Raw genomic sequence first — 26829 nt, 5'->3', positions numbered from 1 at the left:
GAGCAATAATCGCTTCACATATATGTTAAATTTGAAGGGAGCAGCCAATAAGACATGGACGTTTTAGGGACAGAGGGTTGATCAGCTGGCAGAAGAACAACAAATCTAAAAATAAGTAAAATGATTTTTTCAGGAGACCAAAACCATCAAAACTGTGAAGAGAAAACAGAAAGCTAATGACCTTTCTGAGTTCATGTTCCTCATTGATCTTAACTGTACATGACTTTTTAAAGTTTCACTTAGCTGCAGTTTCTGCTCAGAGGATGATTTTCGTATTAAACTTTGGCTAGAATTATTTTTTTAAATAAAATGAAGGATTTTCCTGTTTGGGAAAAAATGCAATATTTACCCCTGGGATTGTGTACAATTCATACAAATAATATTTCAAAGAAATCAGGATTCAGTAACGACATTTTAAAAAGAGAACAACAGTGAAGAAGCTGTTCATTCAAATGTGAGGTTTTGTGTCAAGTACAGATTGAAACTTTCCCGTGAGGTGAACACAGGAAGTTGTGAGTGTGAAGGATGAGCTGCACTGCTATACTGTACATGAAACTGAAAAAAAAACTCAAGTGTTTTTTTAAAGTACAAAGAGACAAAAATAGCATATTTATTAATGTTGGAGTCTGAGTTTTTGGCTCATTAAAACTAAGTCGTTTTGCTTTTGGAAACGAAAAACGTGAGAGAAGTGTAGATAGAAGCAGCAGAGGAAACATGGGCTGTTCAAGGACTCTTTATGTTTGTAGGAGACTTCAGTTTCATGTCAGGACTTGCCTGTAGTGAGAAGGTGAGCTCCAGGTCCGTCTCCATCAGTCCACTGGGAGGGAGGACATACTCATTGGATCTGAGAAGACGCTTCGAACCCTGAAAAGCACAGAAAAACAACATTACAACAATACAAACCAGGACACGAACCCTTTAAATCCAGCAGAGCCATATCACATTATGCAATTAAATGCATTCCTCTTAAATGGAAAAATATTTGACAGAGTTCCTTTTTTTCCCCAGACAAAACCTAAACATTAAATTTAAAGCTCATGTTTTACAAGTTCAACTTTAATTGAAGCTTCAATTAAAGTTAAAGTTATAACCTGATATTTTTATGGAATCTCAAACAAAATACTAGTTTTAACAGATTGTGACAGTTATCAGCACAAAAAAGGAAATAAACAATAAATTAAAAGTGGAAATCTTCTCAACAATTTATGATGATTTCATGTGTTTTAAAACACGAGTAAAGTGAGTCTGGAACATTGATGTTAGCTGAAAACAGAAAAAAACAAGTAATAATATTTAAATCCTTTATTCAAATTAGAAAACTTCCCAATAGATGTAAAAAAAAAATTGAATATTAGCTCATGTCACACAAAGCCTTAAAGCTGAAGAAGCAATTTAAATCTAAGAATGAAAGTTTCTTAACTTTATCTGCTTTTTTTTTCTTTTTTCTTTTACTTTATCTGCTTTTTGACCTGAGGAAGAATCACCTGTGTTTGACCTGAGAGCCAGCACAAACCTGCTCAAGGATTTCTGAGCCAGATGAAGTCCGTCTCCTAAGAATAGAGAGCCTACAAGACAGCCAGCGTCCTCAAACGACTTGGTCTTAGACGAGCTTGTCCTACATGCCAGGGACTGGTTTCCATCATGTTACCTGTCAAACTCCAGGATTCAAACTAACCTGTTTATTGTTTAGTTAAGAATGACTCAAAAGGTTCATCAAGTTTTTGTCTCATCGTTTCACATCAAACTATGAGCACTGAAGAGCACATGTGTTGTGCAACGTTTTTGGCCGCTCATCAACAATGAGCTCAGTTGAAGTATCAGCTTCTCCTGACAATGTTATGATGAAATCTCCTCTGGACTGAACTCCTGAACGCCGAGGATGTGACAGAATGACACTGGATCCGAATGTCATCTGCGCTGCCAAAACCCTGTAACAGATCCTGGAACATAGGTGGGTTCATGGTGCTGAGGAATCAGCAGCTGGATCATCTTCCACAGTAAAGCAGTCCAGATCAGGTGACACTCAAACCTCCAGGAATGTGAGAAGAGCCGGATCGACATTTTCATACGGATCATATTAAATGCAAAGCGATAATAACAGTAATAATTCTCATCATAAAGTTATTATTAGGGCTGTCGAGCTGCTAAAGTTAAGTAAATATAAAGAGAAACTTTCTTTTAAGTGAAATTGTTTATGACACAAAAAATGGTTTATTTCAGCTAAATTCTCAATATGAGTGTATGATTAGTCTGTTAGGATGACGCATCATAGCTGATGTGGTGAGAGAGTATGGCTGTCATTAATGGAGGGTGGGGGGTCGTAGTGTTGTGTGGAGTTTGGCTGCAGTAGAGAAATGCTTGGATGATCAGATTACCGAGTGGTCATTAAATGTTCTGACATTACTGTTAAAGATCATAAACATTATCTGCAGTTTCTTACAGACAAAAATAAAATAAGGACCTGGTTGGTCAAAAGTTGCGTTTAAATAATATTTTAACATAGAAAACGTTTTTGGACATATCCTCAGACTTTTAGATCTTCTGCCCCAAGTTTGGTGGAGGCTTGTTCTTTGTTTGTTTCGGGATCTTGGACTTTGCTGGTGTTTAATGTCAAACTCAACCTCATGTCATAGAATTAACAGAAGTTAAGAGCATATTCTTCTGCCTAACTTCTATGCAGACTGTTATTTTTATAATATGAATGTTTGTTGAATGTAAAAAAGTGTTAAATGATGTCAAATTTAAAGACTCACTCAATTAAAATAGTGTTTTGGTGTTTTAAAACTGTTCTTGTAGCATTTTTCTGATGATGGAAGATGCATATAAAGAATATTTAAGTAAAAAATATACTATCTATGTTCTTTATTCAAATTGTGAATCAGCAGAAGACAAAAAATGTAGGAAAAAGAGAAGAAATATGCTGGGCGAGGCTCCGTGCTCCAATCTCTCAGCAAGGGGTGATAAAAGTCCCCCCAACAACTCAGGGGTTAATTTCTGATGAACAACCACTGCTCTGCAGAAACTATGTCCTAAAAAACAACACTTTTTTTATTATTATTTTGACAAAAAATGACAATCACAATAAAAAAGAAATGGTAAAACTTTGAAAATAGATAGTCGGAGTGGGACTTTAACGAACCAGCAATATCGGTTTTAAATCTACTAACGTTTGGAGGATGAAACATTTGCCAAAGAAAATCATATTTCTCTCTTTTTCAGTTAAAAGTTAAGATTATTATGAATGATTCAGACAAACTTGTTAAAAATGAAAAATTCAAATAGTTGATCCTGCAAAAGTTGCAAAAAATGTGTTTTGTTTGTTTGTTCTTAAGGAATATAACCAATCATTTCAAACCACTATTATCCTAAATCAAATATTGAAGGCTTAAATGCACCAAAACTAAAATCCTATTACTATAGGAAGTGGTTTTTGGTCTAATCTTTTAAAAACCTTGAACTACCATACTATTATTAAATAATTAAATTGCAAACCTAAAGAAAAACTGATAAATACTGAGATAAAGGAGTTACAACCATTGTATTTACTTGCTGTTCACATTTTTAGCATAAAAAAGGAGAAAGATCCATTTTTCATTCTGACCTGGTCAACCTCAGAAGCTCAACAAAGAGGCCTTGTCTGTTTTTTTGACTAGTACAATGAATCAAGAGACAAAACCAAGCACCCTGCTACGACATGACATGCATTAACTATGCAAAGCCTTGGCACTGAATGTTCTCTGCTCCCTTTTGCCCCTTTCCTCTGTTTTCCTGGGGCCTGAGAGGGGTTTACAGACCCTTCAGCAGAATACAAACCTGTGGGAAACAAGAGGAACGTGCAAGTTCAGGAAACACTTTATAAATATTTTAAAGTTTTTTTTGTTTTTGTTTTTTTAATTTACAGAAATGACAGAGGCTTGAAGCTGAAGAAAAGTTTGTGAATCTTCTGGTTCCATCCAGCACACCGACAGGAAGACTTGCAGTCAAATGGTTGTATGATAAAATCACCTCCTGACAACATCTGACTACAGGTCTCTGAACACACCCAATGAACAATAAGTTCACATTTGGAACGACTGTGCTAACATACTAGTCTGAGCAGGACTTCACCATCTGAAGTAATCCAGCATCTTAGACGAAACAAAACTACTTCTTCAACCTTCTTTTGGCTCAGACTGTTCACATGGTCAGTCATTGCATCATTATGTGTTTGTGAATACAAACTATTTCCCTTGATGTGTCTAAAGGAAGAAAACCTACAGCCAGTTTGACAGAAAATTGTGACATGCAGTCTAGAACCTGGAGAGAAATTAGCAGCCTTTGGTTTGTCGTTATACTCTTTTGTGACACTGAATAGCTGTATGAATTTTAATCCTAACTGCATGCCTCTGTAGTGTCTAAGGATCTGTGCTGTTTGCCTCCAGACCTGCTGGAAGTTGCATTTAATGCTCCAGTTCCAGAGCTGCAGTCAGCAGACCTTTCCTCAGGGAAGCTCAGCAGAATCGGGCAGACTCGAAGCTCGGGGGAGATCGTGGCTCATGGATACAGCCACACTTGGTTGGCTGCATTCTCCTTAAGGATGAAAGGGAACTAAATCTGCTCCTCTAATTCTGCACTGTTCTGTCAGCATTAACAGTTGGACAGTTTAAAGACCCACTCTGATGAAAATTGTGTTTTTGGTGTTTTTAACATGTTCTTGTAGCTTTTATTTGATGATGGAGGACATTGATAAAATAATTTAAGCTCAAATGGCATTTATGAGTATTTCCTTATTCCGTATTCAAACTGTTTTGAATCCAAATAGTTAAAAAAAAAAAAGCTCTCAGTTGTGACGCAGCAACTGAAATGGGCAGGCCAAAGTCTCCCTGCTCCATTCTGAAGCATCCACTTGCAGACAAATAGATCCATCAATGTCTTTGTTTTCTTTCTCTGAGCTGGTATCTGGCTAAAAACTGTGCACCATTTTTGTTATAAATCTAATTTGAGCTTGGTGTTGTGAAAGGCTGTACGCCAGCAGGAAAGGGATGATGGGATATCAGTAGAGGCTTATTTCCATGCCAATTGTTCCGCCCACAACTCAGAGGCAAATTTCTGATGAATTCTGCTCTGGAGAAAATATGTCTTTTGCCCTCTTCTGTATGTTTACCCTAAATGTGTTTAAAAAAGAACAATAAAAAGAAAGTGTTAAAAAGCGAAATTATGTCTTAAAAATGTTTTGTTTTGTGTCTAAAAACTGCATAGTCACAGTCATTGGGAATGATGTTACAACAGATTGAAATATAGTTGGAGTGGCACTTACTTTCATAACAAAAACAAATATTGAGTCTTTCTTTATCAAAAACATAGCTTTGCTGTCCTTTCTCCATCTTCACTACGTATCATAATTTTCTTTCAGTCTTTAACAGTTTAGAAAAAAATAAGTCTGGTTGCTGAAAGCTCTGAAAAATCCAGCAAACAATCAAAAGCAGTGATCAATACGCCACTTTGCCATTTTCATAAGTGCTACCATGCAAACTTGCCTTTGGTGATAATCCTGTACAATGCATCCATTTCATAAAAATCAATTATTTTCAACTAAATTCTGAAGATTTTACTCCATCACAACACAACAAAAGCAAAGCATCACTGTTTAACAGAGTTTGTAGTCAATAGATTCTATAATTTTCAACATTAGCAACTTAAAGAGACTTTGTGCAATTTTAAAACAATATAAACGTCTCTAAAAATTCATAAATTTCTAGTTCATAGGGGATTTTAAACTGTTATATCAGGAATAAAACAAGAAGCTTCTTTTTTGTTCAGTTGCTGCTTCATTTGAGTGACAGTATCTTGTTTTTATTAACTAAATGTAATTATTAAATGGTCCTTTCCTATGCTATGAGTGGTACCTTTAGGAGTGTAACTATCTGAGCTGCAGTGTCCATTGATTTTTAGGCTTTAAAAATGACTGCGCAGTTTTATAAATGTCACACTGAGCTGCATTACTGCTAAGGCAACATTTCTGAGCAAAGAAAATGGTAAACTTTCTAGAAGTTACACTTATTTACTCAAATTCTTTTCCTTAGAAATTAAATTTTAAGTTTAGGAAGATACATTTTACTGTGTTAATCATCTAAATTTTGCTTGTACAATGAAGATGTTTATATCGATTTACATTAAAAATGTCTTAATGGAAAAGCCTACATAATTATAAAATGCATCAATAAAGATGGAACATTTCTCTGATCATGTTTTTGCCAGACTTTTCATATCCCTGTCCTGATATAGAAAAACCCTCAAATGATAAGTTTCAAATTAATGCACGCTTTCTGATTGTGTCCCATAAGAAATAGACTTAAAATAAGACTAAATTATTGTTTTTTTACATAAAAAATCGAATTTATGATAGTTACCTTTCAGGATCAACTTCGAATCAATCAATTTCATGTTGTCAGCCATGTCAGCATGTTGTCTGTTTTTACATTTAATTTGCATTTAGAGCAACACATGCAAACAAGGGCAAAATAAACGTAAAAAAAGCACAATGAGACTCATATTTCAAGTGTTGATGATACTGAATAAACAGACTGAAAGCCATGCATGCAGAAACAATCAAAGCAGAAGTCTCGATCTGTCTGCAGGTGCTAAAGCTCCTGCTCTATGCAGACCTGTGTGGATGTGAAGCTCTTGAGCCTTCAGTGACAGGAAGCAGAGCTTTATCAAGCAGCAGGATTAGGAGCATGTCTTGGCATCAATGAGGCTGCGATTATGTTTGGAACTGAGAGACACTGAAGAACAGACCCCGCGCTGTGAAACACTGCTATCAAATGTTCTGCAACTGAGCCCATTGTTCCAATCACACAGGGAGATTAGCACACCCACCTGTATTTTGACAGCTATGGAGAGGGAGTTCAGCTCTTTATCCAGCTCTTTCAGGACAACCAGCTTTTTCAGAGTCAGGCTGCAGAGTCTGTGGGAAACAGAGAAGGAGGAAAAAAAGATTTAGGGAAACTTACCACTTGTTAGCACATCTCACACAATCACGCCATCGTGAACACAGCCCACACAACAGCTCTCGACACGGTCACATTTTATTTCTGTCATTATTCTACTCAGGAAGTGCGCCAAGAAACTTTATTTTTAAATAATGAAATTCTCTGCATCGACATCCAGATGTTGTGAAAAGCATTCGTGTCCTGCAGGCTCAAACAGCAACAACGTTATGACTAATTATTGAACTGTGGAGGTAATTCAGGGACAGAAAGAAGAGGTGAAGGTTTAGCATTTCTATCTCATCTCTTGTTCTTTCTTAAGATACTAACTCATGCGTAATTAAAGGGGCTTGAGGCTCTCTGGGGTCTAGGGAACCTTTTCATTATTAGAAGCATGTTCTCCAGTCCTGCTCGCCATGGTGTTTTTTTCTAAGTGAAAGTCACGGCCATCTGTTCTGGCCTGCTGTCCGGCTGTCTCTGCTACGACTCGCCGCCAGTTTGTTTTGCAACCCAAATAATAATTGAAGTGACAGACTTATCAGCAATAACTCAGTTAAAGACGGTCTAAGTAGTTGTAGAAAGGACTGCAGCATAGTGTGGTTGAGTGACGGTGGTTCTCTCTGCCACGGTTCCACTCTGGAATTGTTGCTCAAAATTAAATTCATGCGATGCATAAAGCCTTCCTTTTGTATTGTTATTCCAAAGTTCCCAGAGACTCTCTGGCAGAGAACAACATGCAACTCCTGCCAAACTGGGTCAAAACCAAACAGTTATCGTGTGGGTGGAGCATCAACAGCGCTGTTTGCAGTTCAATATTTCTGCAAACAGCCGTCGAACACCAAAGATAAGCAATGCATTTACAGTCTGTCCTCCAGCTGATAAGAGCCCCCCCCAGGGGGAATCCTTTCAATTTTGGTGTGGTTACGTTGGTTAAGGCATCACACGCCAAGCCACACCTCGTAAAAGGGTTCTGATCGATGTGGATCCTGTTTATTGACCCTCATGTCCATTTAGCTATCCCTTACTGAAGCTGAATTTGCAGAGGAGGTCAAACTAAAGAGAAAAGCAAAATACGATGCCAAACACTCAGAGATTCCTCATTTATGGCTATTTTGTTTCACCAGACTTGACTTTCTGAATTTCTCCTCCCAAAAACACCCCAGAGAATAATAAAACAAAAGACATATCCTTCTTTTCTTGCCAAATAAAGTCAGATATTCAATGTAAACAAGGTGTGAGACGTTTGAAGCAAAATAAACGAAACAGATAAAGACCTTCAAACGTTTTATTAAAAACCACTCAGCTGTGATGCTTTCTGGGGAATTCATGCTCTTGCCCAGCAGTAAATAAAAACGTTTGCTGTTTGACTTTAAAATCCTATAAAAAAATAATATTTAACCTTTAGGAAAAATGCTACACAATTCAAATCTTACAGGGTTGCTCATTTTATTACAACAAATGAATTTCCTGAATTCTCAGAAGCATTTCCTGAAACAAGACTCCAGAGTGCTTTCAAACATCTGGTTATTTCTGTTTTAATGAATCACTTAAGATGCTTTCACACTCAATTTAATGTGTTTTCACACCAGTTAACATTGAACTTTTGTATTTGATACAAATGCTCAAGAGGAAAAGGGTCTTGCTGAGGAACATCTCTAGGAATTAAACTAACAAATTCCAACAGCAGATGACTGCTCTGCCTTCGGAGCTGCAGCCGCTCCACTTTTCCTTTCATGACAGTAAATCCACAGCAAACCCTGAGGCAGAGGAAGAGTAATCACAAGATTCAAAAGATTCAAAGATTCAAAGACTTTTATTGTAACTGTCAGGAACAGTTAAATTGTGGACAGTTAAATTGTGGGTGAGTCTTCCGGTCTGCGTTTTACAGTCAACAGCAAATCACTGCGTACTTGACGTCTTCAGTTGGTGACGGAGTCAAACAGAGAAGTTATGGACTGCTTTGACTGACAGACAGCACTCAGAAAGTGTCTGAGAATGGAAAAGGAAGTAGGTTAAGTCTATATGCCTGTTGTCACAGCAGCAAGAGTACTGCTTACTCTAATCTCATTATTTTCTTCAGATCACTAATTATTTGTTGACCTTTGCAGCCTAAAATAGAACAAAAGCGATTTTTATAACAGCACCATTTCAGCAGTTTTTATTGATTTTCTTTGGTTTGTGAACTCATTTTAGATGATTTTTAAAATTTGAAATAAAAAAGATGCTACGAATTAAAACAATGCTAAGAAAGTTATCATTTTATTAGCGTATTAACTATTAAATTTGTGCAAAATATCAGCAACCACTCAACGCTCAAAGCATTCGGTCCTGTCTGTCCATCCGTCCCACATCCTGAGGGTGTTATGATCGAGCATTTCTCTGAAAGTCTATAAATATATAAATATCTGTGTTCAGTTAAGCAGCTGTTTGCTGCAGGCAAAGTCCTATTTAACCTTTTAAAATAACATGACAGAAAAACACTTAAAGAATTAGACTAGCCCACTCAAAATTGTGTTGACAAAGTCTATACAAAAGTCAATGTATTTGCACAAATCTCTGTAGGAGTTACTAATTTAATAATCTCCCGGGTTAAAAAAAAATCATTTAGAAAATTCAAAAGGAGTCAATCAGTTATCACCATAAAGATACATAGTCAAGAAGAACCTCGAGAACACATCGATTTATCCTAAACATCACCTTTGGTTTAAACTCTAGTCCTTATTATTGTATATTCCAGACAGGAAATTGAAGCTGACAGCTACTGTTTGGATTAATGTTTAATCTTCAACAACAGCCCGCTTTATCTCCACTGAACAAACAAGAGAACGTATCAGCCAACTCATTCAAAGTGCTCAAATATTTGGTTTGAGATTGGAGTTCTCTGATTGGGGCTTTTTTATGATCGTTTTCTGATTTGGGCTTCGGTCCATCAAATGTTTATTTACAAGACAGAAAGGGAAGAGACATTTCCACACCTGATGTGAAAAAAAAAGTTTGTCTGACTCAATGTTTCTATGGCAACCATTCTGGCATATCAGGAGTTAGCTTGTTGGAAGGCCCTACCACGGGCTACACAATATCTTTCAAACAAATGTTTTGAAGGTTGGACGTGACTAACAGAAGGCACAGCCTACTTTTATTGAGCCATCTGATTGGTCAATAGCTAGAACCAAAGTAGAAGTAAAAACCACAAACAGAAAATGTGTTTTTCTCCTTCCTTCCTAAACTTCACCTCTCCGACAGCTGACTTTCAAATACCTGTTACCTCTGATCTTCTGCTTATTGCTTTCCACTTAAATGTAAATATGAAATCGCTCAATCTGGAGTAAGAGTGCATGAAGAAATAAAAGAAAATGAGGGAAGCTTTACTTCCTAAGGGTAGCAGCATTGATACCTCAAAGCATTTTCTCATTTCATTCCCTAAAGAAGCTCCCCAAACCCATCAATCAGACAGCAGAATATCAGTGAAGAGTTTCTGTACTGAATCAAACATCCGTCCATCTCCATCCTCTTCTCAGACCTGTGCTTCCACTCATAGCTACATATGGTTGCTATCGTTGTGCTATTTCTGGACGGTTGTGTGATGGCCAAATCACTTATAACCTGGTGGCAGGAACACTTCAGCATAAGAGGCTACAAAGAGGCCGCAGCTGTAACTCTCCTTCAGAAGTTAGATTAAAAAACTGAGGGAAAAAATGTGGTCATATTTGAATTTGGGAATTGAAAAAAAAACAGCTGTTATTGAATTTAAAGTTGATTGTTTTCTCTTGACTCAGATTAAAATTTAGAAAACATAGCAGCCTCTCTTTATTTTGAAATTCTGACGTGCAGAATTAGCTAAATGACAGTCGTCCTTTTGTGGACGAGGAAAAACCTGAATGTGCCTTATAACTACTAAATGATGTATGAGTTTTCTTTTTTCTGTGTTCAGCAGTCGACGCAGTTTCATGCCGATTTGGCTCCTCTGGATCAGAGCGCAGCAGTTGTCGGGGGCACAGGGAAAGGGGAGGTGGATGAATGGAGGGCGACTGATGTAACCGAGGAGAAAAAAAAGACATTGTCTATGTTTGGAATGTGCTGAGGGGCTTCAATGCTCTGACAGAAAAAGGACTTCTAGTAATGCATTCAGAGTTTTCAACAAACCGATCCTTGTACCCTGTATTACAAAGCTTTCTGCTTTAAAGGAAGTTTGCACATGCACCAGAGGAAGAGGCTGACCCAAAAAACTTCTTTACAGTCAAAGCCTTTTCTGTTCTGGCAAACGCACTTCCTTCTTTAATAACACTGTGATTTGTTCATGTCTTTATGCATAATTTACTCCAAATAATGGGAACGCTGGTCTAAAAGCTGCTTCTTGTGAATATTTCATTTCCTTGTAGCATTTTATATAATAGTGGGGGGGGCAAGAACTGTAGAAATGTGCTCATGCAGCAATTGCCTTTCAGTTTTTATTACTTTTAAAGAAAACATAAGGACTGTTTGATGCAAACATGACAGCAAATTTAAAATACATGAAATGGTTAAAGTCTTAGCAACCCAGAAGACTAAAACTGGGTCTATATAAAGCCAAATGTGCCATAAAAGCTTATCCTGTACTAAGGCTTGTGTGCAAAAGCTATTTTAGAGCTCAGATTTCTGGTTATGTGTGTCATATGGACATATGTTCGTTAGACCTTTATTCTCTGAATGAGATCTTGTCATGGTCACAGTGAAAGAACAGGAAGAGAGTAAGGAGGCAGCAAGACGAGGCATTCTGGCGTCCAACACTCCACTTATAATAATGTCTGATTTCAACACAGTCACAACATGTACAGCAGCATCACAAAATGTTAAACACGCTATTCAATCAAAAGAAAATGTAAAACTTTACTGGACAACATTGAAAATATGTTTGAAGCTTTGTAGGGAAATTTTGTGTAATTATTTTGACTCAATAATGTCAGAGCATCACTCCCATTCAGGAAGCAGACATTAAACTATTTATCGGATTCATTATTTAGTCATGATTGCATCCATTTCTTAAACAGAAACTGAATTAATTGTTGGGCTCTGCTGATGTTTTGGTTTTCGGGAAGGCGCATGAATGGGGGTGAATTTATACTAAAAATGATTTTATTTTATAGATCTGGTGTAAATCTGTCTTTTATTTTCCTGAGTGTCAAATTTCAGTCTAATTAGCTGATATTTCTAGTCCATCCCCTACTATTTCACTAAAACATTACTAGTTTACGATGTGTTAACAAAAATAAAATTAAAAAAGCAAAGCTCTTCTGGTACAAGAAGATCCACTGGTTTTCACAAGAACATGCAGCATTTTACTATTCCTATCAAGAAAAACATGGCAAGTTCTACTGACAAGGCACAAATATAATCTTAACACAGTATCACATTTCCTCATAATTTCGGCAAAAAATATTAGAAATAGGTGTTGATGGAGTTATTTGCATCAGTCAGGAATCACATTTCCGACTAGCACTTCAGTGAAAAGAAGGTTTTTATAATAATAAGAGTAAGGAACAAAAACATTCCTTTACAGCTAAAATAAAAAAGCTAAAATAATTTTACAGGATATGATAAAAGAAAATGCAGAAAGACGGAGGATGTCTGTGGAAAAAGTAACATTTAAAAGCCGAGCTCAGAGGAGCGATATTACTCTGGATTTTACTGAACTCTGGTTAGGAGCTTAGCTGTGATGGAATCTGATTGTTGTTGGGATTAAAGCCAAATTTGATGTAATTTTTCATAAATGCTGCCACATTACGACTTAGTGCCAGATTACATCTTTATTTAGTTAAACTGATGTCGCCCCTAAAGTCATTTCAAAAGGATTTACAGCAGAAGACAAACAAGTTTAACCTTTGAGACATTTACTTTGACAGGGACACTTGATAGATTCTCCTAAATTAAAATAGACAAAACCACTTAACGTTAAAGGTCCTATATTATGAATAATCAACTTGTTTGAGCTTTTTTGCTCCATTCACACAATTCTGAGTATTCCTCTAAAAACCTGCTCTCTGAGCACCAGCCCCTCCCAATCAAACAAACGAGTAGGTCCTAACATACATTCATGATGCCAGCACCATCCCCAGGCTAACACATACACCCACTTCCTCAGTGGAGCCAGCAGTGATTGGCAAAATGCTTTAATTTTATTGACACAATATGCACATCCATCTTTGCAAAAAGTTTGGATGTTGTTTGTTTTTGTGGGCAAAACAGAAACAGCCGCCGAAGCCAGCTCTAGGATGATGTCATGAAATGGACGGCACCCACAAAAAGTTAAAGGCGGAGCCTCAGAGAGCGAGGCATCTTACCTCAGGGTAGAAAAATTAGCTCCTGAAAATAACTCATATTTCATTAAAAAAAATATTTTTTTGTGTGCCATATGTAATATATTATCATATTGATATAGTTTACTCTGAAAGGCTTAAGAATAGCTTGGTATAGGCCCTTTCAAAATGCAAAGTTAAGTAATCAGAGTTGGCATTTGATTAGTAGAAAAAGTCAGAACTCCTATGTGTGCTACAGACAGAAGATGTTTCCTCTTTAAATGCGGTGAATGAAGCCAAGTTCTGTTAGTTCTTCTTAGCTTACAGTAAAAAAATGAAAGTATGTTTTCTTAACACCCCAGTGTTCTGGCTAGGCTTTCTGAAACTCATTACACAGCTTTAATCCTTTGTTGGGGTTTCTGCAGCGCTTCACAACTCTTTTGTTTCTGTCCTGACCCCCAAACTGATGAAGTCAGCAGGACAAACGCAGAAATGCTTCATAACGGCTCAGAAAAAGGCACAGAGTTTCCACGCAGAAGACATCGCAGCAGCAGCTCAGCTGCTGTGGTCTGAAGTGGAGTTTATCATCTCAGCCTGATGGATGCACTGCAGAAGAAACTTGCAGAGAAGGGTGAAGAAATGTTTTCACCAACTAACTCCTGATTTCTTCATGAGACCAGATTAAGAAGGAATATTCATAAAATGTAAAAATGTTCCTTTTTTCACAATGTTTAAAAAGAATTTTGTGATTAGAAATACATGAAAGTGTAAAACAGCATCAATGAAAGGACAACAAGACAGTTTTGCTTTATATGTAGGTGACTTTAATTTATATTGAAGAGCATTTGCTAGTGCTTTAACACATTAAAAGCCCCTGAAGTGTCAGAAAAGACCAAATCTTTGTGCACAGTATGGACAGCTTAGTGGATGAAAACAACGAAAAGCCATTTTAAGTGCATTTCTTTAACTTAATTTGAGGTCAAATTACAAAAAAGCTAAATTATATATCTGATGGCATCTGCACCACCATTGCTAATATTATAAAGGATCAGTGGAGTTTTGTCATGCATATTTAATGTGGCCTCAGCTGAGCATCAGACAGGATTAAGCCTGCCCTTTAACTCACAACCACCATAACCTTATCCATTTGTTCGCTCTCATTAGTGATGAGAAATTTAAGAATAGGCCTCTGTTGCCAGCAGGCGCAGAAGAAATGTTCTAATGAAGTAATTAGGGGGCATCAAGCAGAAAAATGTCTGGCTTTTACAAACGAAAATTGGCTAGTGTCAGTGCTGAACCATTTTTACTTGTAACTAGTTTCTACTCAGATTTACAGAAAGAAAAACAATCAATTCAAACTGAGACTGTAAAAATCAATAAATCTGTAACCTGCAGCAAGACATTATTATTTTAATTTTCCAATAAGTAAACAAAGAAGCTGATAATTTCTGTCTAGAATAAAATGAACTGCAATGTATAATGACAGCAGCTTCAACGTGTTTTTGTTCACATTTGATGCAGTGGTCACTGACAAAATGGAGTCAAGCCTCATTAGGTCAACATTAGTTCTGTCTGCCATGAGATGCACAACAGAGTTTCATTACGTTAGCAACATAATTATCTGCTGCACATGAATGAACAGACTAGACATTACTCATGTGCCACTCTGTCATAAATAATTGCTTGTAACTCATTACAAATAATGAAGTTGATGAAGGTAAAAGTCACATGCACTCATTCAGGTTTGACCCGGATGAACCCACATCTTAAGAGAAGCGCATGTGTGTCATGTGACCACCTCAGTGAATGCCATAAAAATGAAACATGATTGTCATGTATTTGGTGAATGTATGGTGAAGCATTTGTTATCAGGATGTAATGAATCAGTTTGACAACAATTTGATTCATTTCATAACTTGTGGTTGGAGATTCGATTCATAGTGGATTTGGGTTCATATTGAATGATCAGATTCACCGATTTAAAATCAATCCAGAACATCTTTGGCCAAAAATTCAACCAGTGTGACTCAGAGTTAAATACCTGGATATGCGCACGTGAAGTTTTCCAGATTCCTTGCATTTCTTACAAAAAAATCAAGTGCATTTTGGTTTCATAAAGTTCAGTCCACTGTTGTTTTTCCACACCAAAATAATACGAACAGGACACAATTAGAACATTCTATCACACTGTATGGTCAGTGTTTCCAAACACTGTATTGATGGCTTGATCATTTCTTACTGCCATCACATGTGTTCCGTTCACTCTGATGGTACTTGGTCATTTTTACAATATAGTACAATAAACCTACTTTTCCTCGATCCATTAATTTATTTCATTTTTAAATGATTTTATAATGATATTGATCAATTCTATTAACAACTTCCCTAAGACACATTGATCTGGCTGGACTGTAGGAATATAAATAAATTAAATGATAAAGTCAATTGATTGTTACTCTCCTACTTTGTAAGACATGGAAGTTGCACACACCACATAGTTGGTAAGGTGCGAGTACTGGTCCCTAACTGACAAATGTTGCACGTATGGGGTGTGCAAATAAGTGTCCATAGGATGCTCACTAAAACTTTATTCTGTCAAATGTCCTCATTTCTAACAGTCAGAGTGAATGCACAGAGCGCACATGTATAACGTGAACAGCAATAACTGGCTCCCTGAGCAATCTACAGGATTTGGGTGGGGGAGCTGAAAACGACAAATTTGTACGACATACATGCGTCTCACCTGTTTTGCCCTTATGGGTTGCATAAGTATTCACTACAATCTCTTACTCGCAGCATGCCCATAGAAAAAATGGGCCTGAACATTTCTCTACGGGTCACCTGAGCGTTCTACGACCTCGATATCTTGTGTAGATCCCCTGTGTTTCCCCTACAGGTTTGATCATTTTTCACCCAGACAGCCCATATCCACCCTAAGGGCAGTGTCACTAAAGCTTATGCAGCATTTTTTTTTTAATTTGTGCCTTAGGGACAATAAAATCAACTATATGACACAGACTAACACTCCCTTTCACTCCTTTTTCTTTTATTCTGTCAAACATTTGAAAAACTTAATGAACTCATATCAGCTGTCTGTGTTGATGTTAACTTGACTGCAGCTGTTCAGACGTGTGCGGTTTTAAAAAGTCAGACGGTTCAAGTGAATCATCAAGGCTTTCCATGTTCGTCATCATAAACTGAAAGGAGGACAAAAAAAAAGCAAACTTTACGCAAACTACTAAAACTGGATTTGTGATTCAACATCAAGATAATGAAGATGTCCATTGAATTTCACTATAATCCAGATCCAGATCTGATCAGAAATCCAAAATGTGACCTTTTTCCAGTTTTCCTATATAAAATAAAGAGCAAGACTTAAGGTAGACATACTTAGAAGTAAGCAAATGTGCTTATATGGTGCTTATACTTCATAGAATGATGGAAGTGAGCCAACATAACTACATTTAGCTGTTTTAAAGAACCCGTGGGGAAAAAGCTCCACACAAGTTAGACTTCGGGGAGATCCAAAGACAAAAGCAGGACTCCAGACAGTTCAGTCTGCTTAATCTGTGATTACACAAAGAGGGGAGGGCAGAGGCAGACACATGGAGGAAAAAAACACATAGAAGCTCAGGATTTGGTTGTCGAACAGCCCACTCTGTAGCCAACACATATGTCATGGTCTGCTGCTTTGAAGACCTTTTTATGGAAGAAGAGTAAAAACATCTGATTCCAAATAATCAGCTCAGAAGGGTCTGTGATTAGATTAAATAACTAGAAAATATACAAATTTGAGATGTGTAGTGAGTTTTTGGGCTACAATGCAAGAGATTTTATAACAAATGAATCCATATATGATATGTGCTGCAAATGTCGATCGATAGGATATCACCTACCTCGCTGATGTAAAAGGAGTGTACAAGTTTGGGGTTTACAGAAAAATCAAAAATAGTCGTTTTACTTGTACCATGTATTCAGAAGCAGATCAGAGCTTTTTATGAATTTATTCATCACCTTTTCTTGATATAAAATCTAGAATAGTCTGCAGTTTTTAATAACATTTCTATGTCCTTAAGCTTGTCCTGAATCAACTACAGCTTCCTGTTTGATGTTCTGTTTAACACCTCTTCATTGTAGTCCGTCTCTCCAATGTGTTTAGTACCACCAGTATAATCACTGCTATCCAATCAACTTCCCAAATGATCCCAATTACTTGCAGACCCCTTTAATTGGACTCATGGATCAGGATGAGTTAAAGACCACCTAATAAAATGTCATGAATAACAGAAAAGGTGAAAAGAGTTCTGAGAAATCTAAATGAAACTGTTGAATAAAACAGTTAAACTCCACATTTAGATGGAACTGATGACCGGATTTGTGCATCACTGAGCACCAAAGCAGCAGAAAAGATGCTTCAGAGGCAGCCTGTGCTCCTAAAGTGATGCATCATAACAAAGCGCAAACACTGAATTAAATATCAGGCTACAACCACAAGGTTATTGTGATGGATGCTTCATGTCGACTCCATCACTTCCTACGCTGCTAGCACTGCTGCCAGCGCAGTAATTAATGTGCCTTATTTGGGACTAAGTGACCGGTCCAAAAGATGATGCGCTCCTCCAGGAAAAACAAAATCATGACACACAATCTAGTTGTGTCTGATTTTACAACACAAAACATGACAAACTAAATAGAAACATGTTTGTGCCACAGAAGCATGAGTGAATTACTACAAATATTTAAAAGTAGAAAAACTACAATGGAAAGGACAGTTAATTTAAAATTAGTCCAGAGTCAGTCAACATAAGACAAACTGTTGTGTTAATTATGTATAAAAAAGAGAATCAATAACTCACAGTGTACAATGTAATGATGCCAATTAAAAACATTCGTTATACAAAAATAGGGCTGCCATGATTATTCAACTAATTGACGACTAATCGACTATTAAAATAGTTGACGACTAACTTAATGGTCAATTAGTCGTTTCTTTATATTATATGGAGTTAGAGTGTAGAAAAGTTGAAATTTGTAATGGCATTATGCTAGTTTTTTTGGACTATTTTAATATTTATTAAGGTTTTTTCGACTAATTTGGAGTTTAGCTAATATTTCAGCTACATGCTAGTTGTTTTGGCTAATTTAGGCTTTTTTTTTAAATTTTTGTCCATTTTGGAATTTAGCAAATATTTCAGCTACATGCTAGCTGTTTTAGGCTTTTTTCAGTTTTTTAGGCTGTTTTGGAGTTTACACGTTAGCTGTTTTGGCTAATTTAGGCTGAAGGCACTCCAGTTTCCTTCCAAAGTCCAAAAACATATTTCATAGGTTAAATAATGTCTCTAAATTGCCACTAGTTGTGAGTGTGTTTTCTTGCAAAGGACTGGCGACCTGCTCAGGGTGTACCCCACCTTCACCCAACAATGCTTGGGTTGGCTCCAGCAACTGGGTCGTTACCTCGAAAGGGATTCAAGCGGGTTCTGAAGATAGATAAATGAATGGATGGACGGATGGATTCAAAAACATTAGACAACCTGACATAAAAATATTTAGCAATAATTTTGTTGATATCCTAAATGTTGGTTCCCATTTTTATGAAAACAAATAAATACCTGGAGCACCATTCTAACATAGTTCTAAAGTTTAACGGCCGGCCAAGGTGCAGAGGTAAAGCGGTCGACCTCTGATCGGAAGATCGCAGGTTTGGTTCTCGGGAATTTCGAATGAATCCTGCTGCTCTGCAGAAACCATGTCCTAGAAAACGACAAGTTTTTTTAAAATTGTGTCTGAAAACAGCATATTCATAAATAAAAGACCACTGGGAACACTTTGAAAATGGATCAAAGATGATCAAAGTGGGTGTCTGCGCTAAAGAATTAAGGAAAGAAGAGATGACAGCATGGTTTCTGGTAGATCATATCAAATAATATTCAAACAGCCTTCCAAACCACCAGAGTGTGGTAACCCCACAACATTTGAATTATGGTTTTACCTTTTTAGTTGCACAAAAATGGAATGTATAGAAAAATCCCCCACTTCTGCATCAGAAGGCAGTCTCCCGGCCTCCGACTCTGGCACAGGAAGTTGGATCCCTTCACTTTCTGGGACCCCAGGAAACACCCACACAAGAATCTAGCTTTTCTCTCATTCAGAGGTCCAGGCAAAGAGAAAGGAATATTTCGTCCCCTAGTGAGGAATTCACTATGACTGTTCAGGACATGTTTGCTGTACAACAGCAGATTGAGTCAGCAAAAACTTTCAAACAGGATGGACAATCAACAGCTTCAACCATGCCTCCTCTCCCCAGAGTCTGTTGTTAGTGAACAATAGAGCTCGAAAAACATGGAAGCAAAAAAGCTTCAGTAGCAATCGTGGCTCTCCGGCTGCCAGGAATGCGAAATGCTTCCCAAGGAAATTCCTCCTCCCCCAGGAAAGAAGGAAAGCAAGAGAATTCTGACACATCTCAGGCAGTGGGAGTGAGGATGAAAAAGGGAGTGAAGGCGTTGATTGGTCTACTGTTACCAAAAAGTGTGAACAGAACACTGGATCATGCTGCCAACATGAGACTTAGATTATTGGAACCCACTTGGAAACATAAAGGAAATACATAGCTTGTAAAAATAATCAAACGTGAATTGCATTCTACTTAAAAATGTATGCATAAAACCGATTTTTTTAATTTTGTGTGATCCTATTTATTTCTTAAACTACATGTTAAAGTTGTGCTTCACTAAGCCTAAAAAAGTGGTTGAACTTAAAGATAATATTTTCAAAAGTCATCTGTACAAATGTGTGTAAATATGACACTTGTGAAATATTGATGTGTCACTGTCCTGAACTGGAACTGGATAAGGGTGGAGGGGGCTTGTTTATAATTCCAAAAGGAAGCGGCGGATTAAGCAGCCAGTGTCAGTGTGTGCAGCATCAGATTACGAGTTCCTCTTTTCCTGTTATGAAATCAGATTATCTCAACTCTCCGGTTAAGGGAAGCAACATCCTTGACTTAAGATGAACTTCCTCATTTCATGAGGTAAAAAGGCAAATTAAGGGGGGAAATTATGCAAACATACGGACCTCTTATTTTTTTTCCCTGGATTTATAAGGGCTGACACATAGAAAATAACAAAAAAAGGAAAAAGGTCAGGATCCCAGACAATGCAGAGACAAGTTCCTAACAGTGAAGCCTTTGGTACGCAATAAATACTGCATCCATCACAATATGACAAAACAGTTGATGTTTACGTGTCTACTGACCTAGAAGACAGAACTGCGTCGCTGCATTCCTATCTCCCCTCTTTTGTTTGTCTCTTTCATTTGCTGACACAAACGATTCACATCAGTTTGATTCCCCGAATAGAAGCAGAAGAAAGAAAGAAACATCTGATGAGTGTCCGCAAATCCCACTGAGATAAGGCTCTGACCTTAACAAGACAGCCTGTGACTCACATGAATCTAATGAGCAGAGAGGATGCTCTGCAGACCAGAGAGACCCTGATGGAATGGCCTTCTTACAGCACATTCTATTCATCAAGTCAGATTTATAGCAGCAGCATCTGTGAGGAGCCACATAACCCTGGATATAAGACAGAAAGCCAGCTAAATATTAGCAATAATTCCACAGAATCTAATCAAAACTAAAACTTACACAATCCCAGTACAAAAATTCTGAACATGTGATAAGCATATCTTCAACTAAGCTAGGAGGATCATTGACTGAAAACGCTTAACTGAAATGTTCCTTTTGTGACAAAATAAGAACAATTCTTTTGAAAATGTCAGGAGAAACAGCTGCTCCCAAAAGTCCTTTAGTCCAAAACTGAACACCAAAGAAGGAGATTGTTCTCCAGCACAGACAAATCTACAATAAAAATTACACACACTCAACTGCTGCAAGTGTTGTAAGAGCTCTGACTTTCAGATGGGAAAGCTATGTATCCAGCAGGTGAGGCGTTTGAGTTTAAAGACCCACTCAGATGAAAATTATATTTCTCGTGTTTTTAACAGGTTCTTGTAGCATTTTTCACATTATGGAGGACATATATAAAATACATTTGAGATTAAAACTGTATTTCTGAGTATTTCTTTATTCAAATTGTGATGGATCAAGAGTAGATAAAAATTTGCCATTTAAAAAAGCTCATATTAGTGACGCAGCAAGAGAAATGGGTGGGGAAAAGTCTCCCCTAATCTGCTCCATTCTGATGCATCCACTTGAAGATAAATTGTCGTCATTTTCTTTGTCTGAACTGACATCTGGCTCAAGACGGTACGGGTAGATTTCTCAGGTATTGCTCACTATTTTTGTTGCACCAATAATGCTATGTTGGGGGTTGTGAGGGGCTGTAAGCTAGTGAAAGAGAATGTAAACAAAAGGATGATGGAAAACTGGGGCAGGCTTGCTCCACAACAATAGTCCCACCCACAGTTTCTAATGAACTCCTGCTGTGCTGCAAAAAATGTCTTAAATAACAAAACAGGCTTTTTGATTTAGTCTAAAAAATGTCATAATCATAATTAAAAGGCCACTGTGAGTGCTTTAAAAATAGATTAAAAACAGTTTAAGTGGGACTTGAAAAGAGACAAACAGCTTGTGAGGAATGGTCCAAAAATGATACACTTCGGGAATAATTCAAAAGAACCTAAATTTTGCTGGTTGGTTAGTTAAAAATTAGCTCATTTTATCTGTCATCTAAACTTAGATCATCATCAATCAACTGTCTTTCAAACTGATTACTAGGATTTATTCTAAAACAGCAAACACCCCTGTTGAGAAATCAGATGCTTCATGTGAAAAACTAAACATGCTAGTATGTTTTTACACGAGGAACTGAAACTGTTCTGCAACAAATATGTAGCCATTGGTAAACAGCAGACTTTTTCTCTATGTACTGCTGCTAAGATGGTGGGAAACCCTGTGGTGTCAGCTGGTGAAACTCAAAAGCAATCTAATAGCCCAGACATTCATTCACCAACCAGTCTAACCTTTAAATAAAACCATACAGATGCTTTTATATGAATAAACTGAATAAAAGTAAAACATTTTTTGAGCTTAAATCTATAGATGGATCAGTAACAAAACTGTAAGAAACAGGTAGAATAAAAGCAGACAGATTGCTTTCCAAGGTGGATTCAACATATTTTTTTTACGAAAACAATCTATTGGCATAAATGCATATGTCTGAAACTGTTATCAAGCTCATAACTGCAAAGGAATCACAGAGAAAAACAGAATTAGGAGAGGACTGTGAACTAAATCTGCTAATAAAAGCCTTATGTCTTCATTTGAAAGCATGCCACTTAGCTGGACACACATTTTCTTGAGATGAAGCCAACAGCTGCACTCAGAGTGACCCAGCCCCTTAAAGAATGCAGAGGCAAAATCCCCAAAACAGAGTCTGGAGAGGAGATCTGCAGAACTCTTCACACCAACCTCTGAACGCAGAGAATGAGGAAGTCCAGGACACCACATAAAAAAGGATCAGAGAAAACAAACATCCACTCGTATAGGTAATAATAATAATAATCACAAACTTTTCTTGCAAGTTTCAAACCGATTACTTACAGCTTGAATGCTATCTAGTATAAACTGCAATGTGGGAAAGAGATACTAGATATCATCAGTGTAAAATGCATGCTGTAACAGCACAGGCATGCCCTGATCTTTGTCTGTAAACCCAACGTTAAACCTTTTGGACACAGTCATCTGAAACATTTCCCTGAAAAAAAGCATTTTCCTCCCTGTTGCTTCAAAAGTTACCATGTCTTCCCCAACAGGACAATGTTCACATGTGGATTTCAAAGCTCAGCATGTCTGCAAGCAAATCGAGCATGTCATCTTCCAGTTATGCAGATGCAAAAGCAACAGCAAGCAAACAACCATGCACGCACGCTGACAGCAGAGGAAACCCTCCCCTCACAAGCCAACTTCTGTTCCAATGAGTGGAGCAGATCTGGGTCAAAGCTGATTAATGCGCCCGCAGCCCCCCAGAGGTTTTTTGGTCAGGTGGCACAACTGCACGCCTACTTGTGAAACATAAAAATGGTAAAGTATTGCAGTGACAGCAAAGGGTGTCAACAAAACAGTACTGATGTACAACTCTTGGAGGTGAGAACTTTTGCCACCACAAAACGACTAAAATGTGCCTATGCGTTTACATTACCCCCTGTGCCTCTATGTGCTATGTTTCTGCTGATGCTCAGTCTGGTTGATCACAAATATGAGAGATAAAAAAAAGAAAGATAAACAGTTGTGTTGATGTAAAGGGCCAGCCAGCTGCTCGCCCGTTCTTGACAAATGGTGCTGCGCCAGGATGAAAAGGATGCCACTTATGCCACGGCCGGCATCCATGTCCCTGTATTTATAGACCCGTTATGTAGCTATTAAGTGGCGGGCGATCCGTAAACCTCAACGGAGATTGGCTGCAGGAATACGCGGCTCGTGCAGCCTGCGCGCGGACACCAGCAGCCGCCGCCGTTCCGACGGAACTTTTGTTTGCTAGTTCATGTAACGGTCAAAACAAATTGATTACACCCGATGTTTACACTCCAGACACTAAGACTGCTTATGAGACATTGAGCTTCATGCTGCTACACAACACAAATACAATATACATATTCATTATGTTTAAAAGGAAAAATATAAAAGTATATTTTAAAACGAGACGTTAAAAAGCGCCCTACTATTCGCTAGGTAGCTTTAGCATTAGCCACCTTGCTAGTTAGCTTGCCAGTTAGCCAATCCGACAGTGTTTAGGATGTGTTGCGGTCCGTGAGGGCGTTGTTTACCATTATTTTTTATTTATCTCTGTTTTTCATAAACACCACCACAGGCAGACGTTTGCTCTGACGGGACAATGAGGAATTTTACCTCGGAACGCAGCTGGGGGATGAGCGATCTATCTCCCAGGTTGCAAAGAGGTTCATGGGCACAGGCATGCTGCCCGAGCCGGAGCCCATGACCACAGCCCCGGCTAGCGCTCCTGTCGGGAGTGTGGTCGGTGAGGGTCCACCGCCGCTGCCCGGGTTCAGGAAAGCGGCCCGCACGCCTCCTCTCTCCACAGCCGCCGCCATCATTACCGCTACTGCCAGGGAGCAGCTCTAGTAAAGGGTCGGACAAACGCGGGAGCCGCTAAGCCCTGTACCGCCTGCTCCTGTTTCTCCGGTCTCCCAGCTTCCCTTCATCGACTGTGGATGTTGATGGGCGGGGCGGGGCCTGTCACTGGGAGAGGGAGCAGCTGGGCGGGGCCTGTCACAGAGAAAGGGAGCAGCAGGGCGGGGCCTAGAATGCATTTCACACTTGACTGTATACAGTCAACATGTGAGATGCATCCTCACACCTTAAAAGGTTGATGCTATTTACACAAACATGTATTTAAATAATTTTAGCTTTATTTAAAATTAATGTTTCTGATGTAGAAATTAGTTTAAAAATCATGCAAAAGATTTAATATTCAGCTTAAATTTAAAGTCTCAGGCACAAAAAGTTTTGAAACTCAAAAGCATCTAATGCATGATTACAGTTTAGTTCAACTTTTCTGGAATTATCTATATAGGTGGTTTACAACAAAAAACACAATTGCAACATTTACATGCATTAACATTCTATTTGAATGTATAAAAATTTTAATTTATTATTTCAATTTAGTTATTTTGTGTATTTCCTATTTCTAAATATAATTTTCTGAAAAAAAAATGACCTAATTTTTTTGTATGTAAAAGTTACCCTATGCTTTTTGTAAATCCATACAAAAATAAATACTAAAAAAGCTGTGAAATTCTTGAAGTGTTGGTTGGTTTATTGGGATAAATGTTGATGTTTCTCTAGATTTTATCTTAATAATTTAATTGTAGTGCTTTTGACAATATCACAATCACAACTCCAGCTGACTTTTGCAATAACATAAGGGATACAAACATTGACTTTCCTCTTGATTTTGTTTAAACCTTGATTTTTATTTTATTTATTTTATATTAGTCTCAGTTTTGTTTTGGTTTGATGAATGATTTTCTGTATTACAAAAGAACTACAAAACCTGACAAAATCTAAAAAAATATATTTTGTACAATTTGCTAATAAGCAAGTAACAATGAAGAAAACAATTCAGTTGGCTTATAGTGAGGCCTGGTGTAATGTAATAAAACGATAAATCTGTCTTGCACATGTGTTTGAGACTTTCAGTGTAAACTTTCCATGCAGTATGGATGCAAAGATTCAGATTCCCCATGATTTGGTTTAATGGTGTAAAGTACGGATCAGTTTTAAACCAAAAAATCTGGCATCCCTAATTAACATGATGAACAAACTATAACCGCAGGACAAGGGTCAGCAATCTTCAACTCTGTTATTCAGCCAGCTTCCCATCGACCAAAAATTACTAGGAGCTACAAGGTCTTCGTTCTTATTTTGAAAAAAATACATTACTTTTTTGTATTTATGCTACTTTTTATCATATTTATTACAGAACTAGTACTTTTTGGGGGGATGAATAAGAAAATGGAAACATAATTAGATAAAACAATCTTATTCTCATTCTTAAATTAGTTTTTAGGTTCAAATGAGCCGCATGAGTCTACTTCTGTGCACGGTCCGTCATCCTGTTTCCCCTTTCACTAATGTTAACCTGAATCTAAATGTGACTGTATTAGTTTGATATCCAATGGAAAAATTATATAAAGTATGTACATTGTACAAATACCTATTTTCCAATATCCTCTTTTGGACGGCAACTAAGCATTTGTTTTGCTTAAATGTATGCTAATAAAAAACTGAGCTTAAAGAAGATCAAACTTTTTATTCATATTTTACTCAGCACTTGAAATTTTTCCTTTCTGGAGAAATGGTAAAACTCTGGATTTAATTTCAACAGCAGGATATGAAATAAAACTTTGCACAGTTTGTTTAACTGGTATAGGAGCATCTGAGGCAAAAATGAATAAATCTATCATACTGCATTTAAATTAATTTTCAGTCAGAAAGCCACAATGAAGGGGGAAACTAGCCACATGTGGTTCTGGAGCCTGGTTGGAGGTTATTGGGCACAACAACACAAGAAAATTCTTCACTTTATGTTGTCTCCTCGTGGTTGTACAAGTAGATTAAAAAACGATTTCAGGTGACTGGAGCCTCACATCTCAATTCTTCAAATTACATTTAGGAACCATGCAGAAATGTTATGAAAAGTTCACATTTTTATTTATGTTTTTCATTCAACATGTAACGTTAAATCCTGTTCCAGCTTCAGTATTTTAAAATATTTCCCTGAAGATTACTTTAGATTCTTCTTTTTTTTGCATTGTTTGTCTGCTTTTTCATTTGCATGCATTGTACTACTACCCTGATTGTAAACTGCTATTTTATAGATAAACTGAATTAAATGGAACCCCTTGTAGTTTTGTGGTTGTCTTTTATCTAACTTTCTAACTTTAGGGCCAATTTTCCACATTTGAAAAAAAGTCTAACTCAAAGCCGACAGCACAACTATATAGGTAAAAAAAATGCTCCTATTAAAACAAAAACATCTGAATTCTTATAAAAACTTGCAGCTCATCTACACACAAATGTTTTTAAAATGTTAAACACTGGCATTTTTTGC

At 37.4% G+C, this 26829-nt stretch overlaps 1 protein-coding gene across 3 annotated transcripts in view; it reads right to left on the bottom strand.

Moving 5' to 3' along the window:
• The window catches only part of LOC112161650 (phosphofurin acidic cluster sorting protein 2), a 45597-nt gene extending 21153 nt beyond the window's left edge, over nt 1–24444 (bottom strand). For all 3 annotated transcript variants that reach the window (XM_024296966.2, XM_024296967.2, XM_024296968.2), the window contains exons 1-3: nt 24105–24444; nt 6859–6946; nt 775–864 (exon numbers count right to left, since the gene is read on the bottom strand). In XM_024296966.2, the coding sequence (XP_024152734.1) occupies nt 775–864; nt 6859–6946; nt 24105–24310 (384 nt within the window). In that variant the 5' untranslated portion in view covers nt 24311–24444. The remainder of the gene's footprint in view (nt 1–774; nt 865–6858; nt 6947–24104) is intronic.
• Nucleotides 24445–26829: the final 2385 nt, after the last annotated feature.

This window comes from Oryzias melastigma, linkage group LG15 (genome assembly GCF_002922805.2).
Source record: "Oryzias melastigma strain HK-1 linkage group LG15, ASM292280v2, whole genome shotgun sequence".
Lineage (NCBI taxonomy): Eukaryota > Metazoa > Chordata > Actinopteri > Beloniformes > Adrianichthyidae > Oryzias > Oryzias melastigma.
Note: the sequence above shows the minus strand (reverse complement) of the source record. Positions and strands in the feature narration are given on the sequence as shown.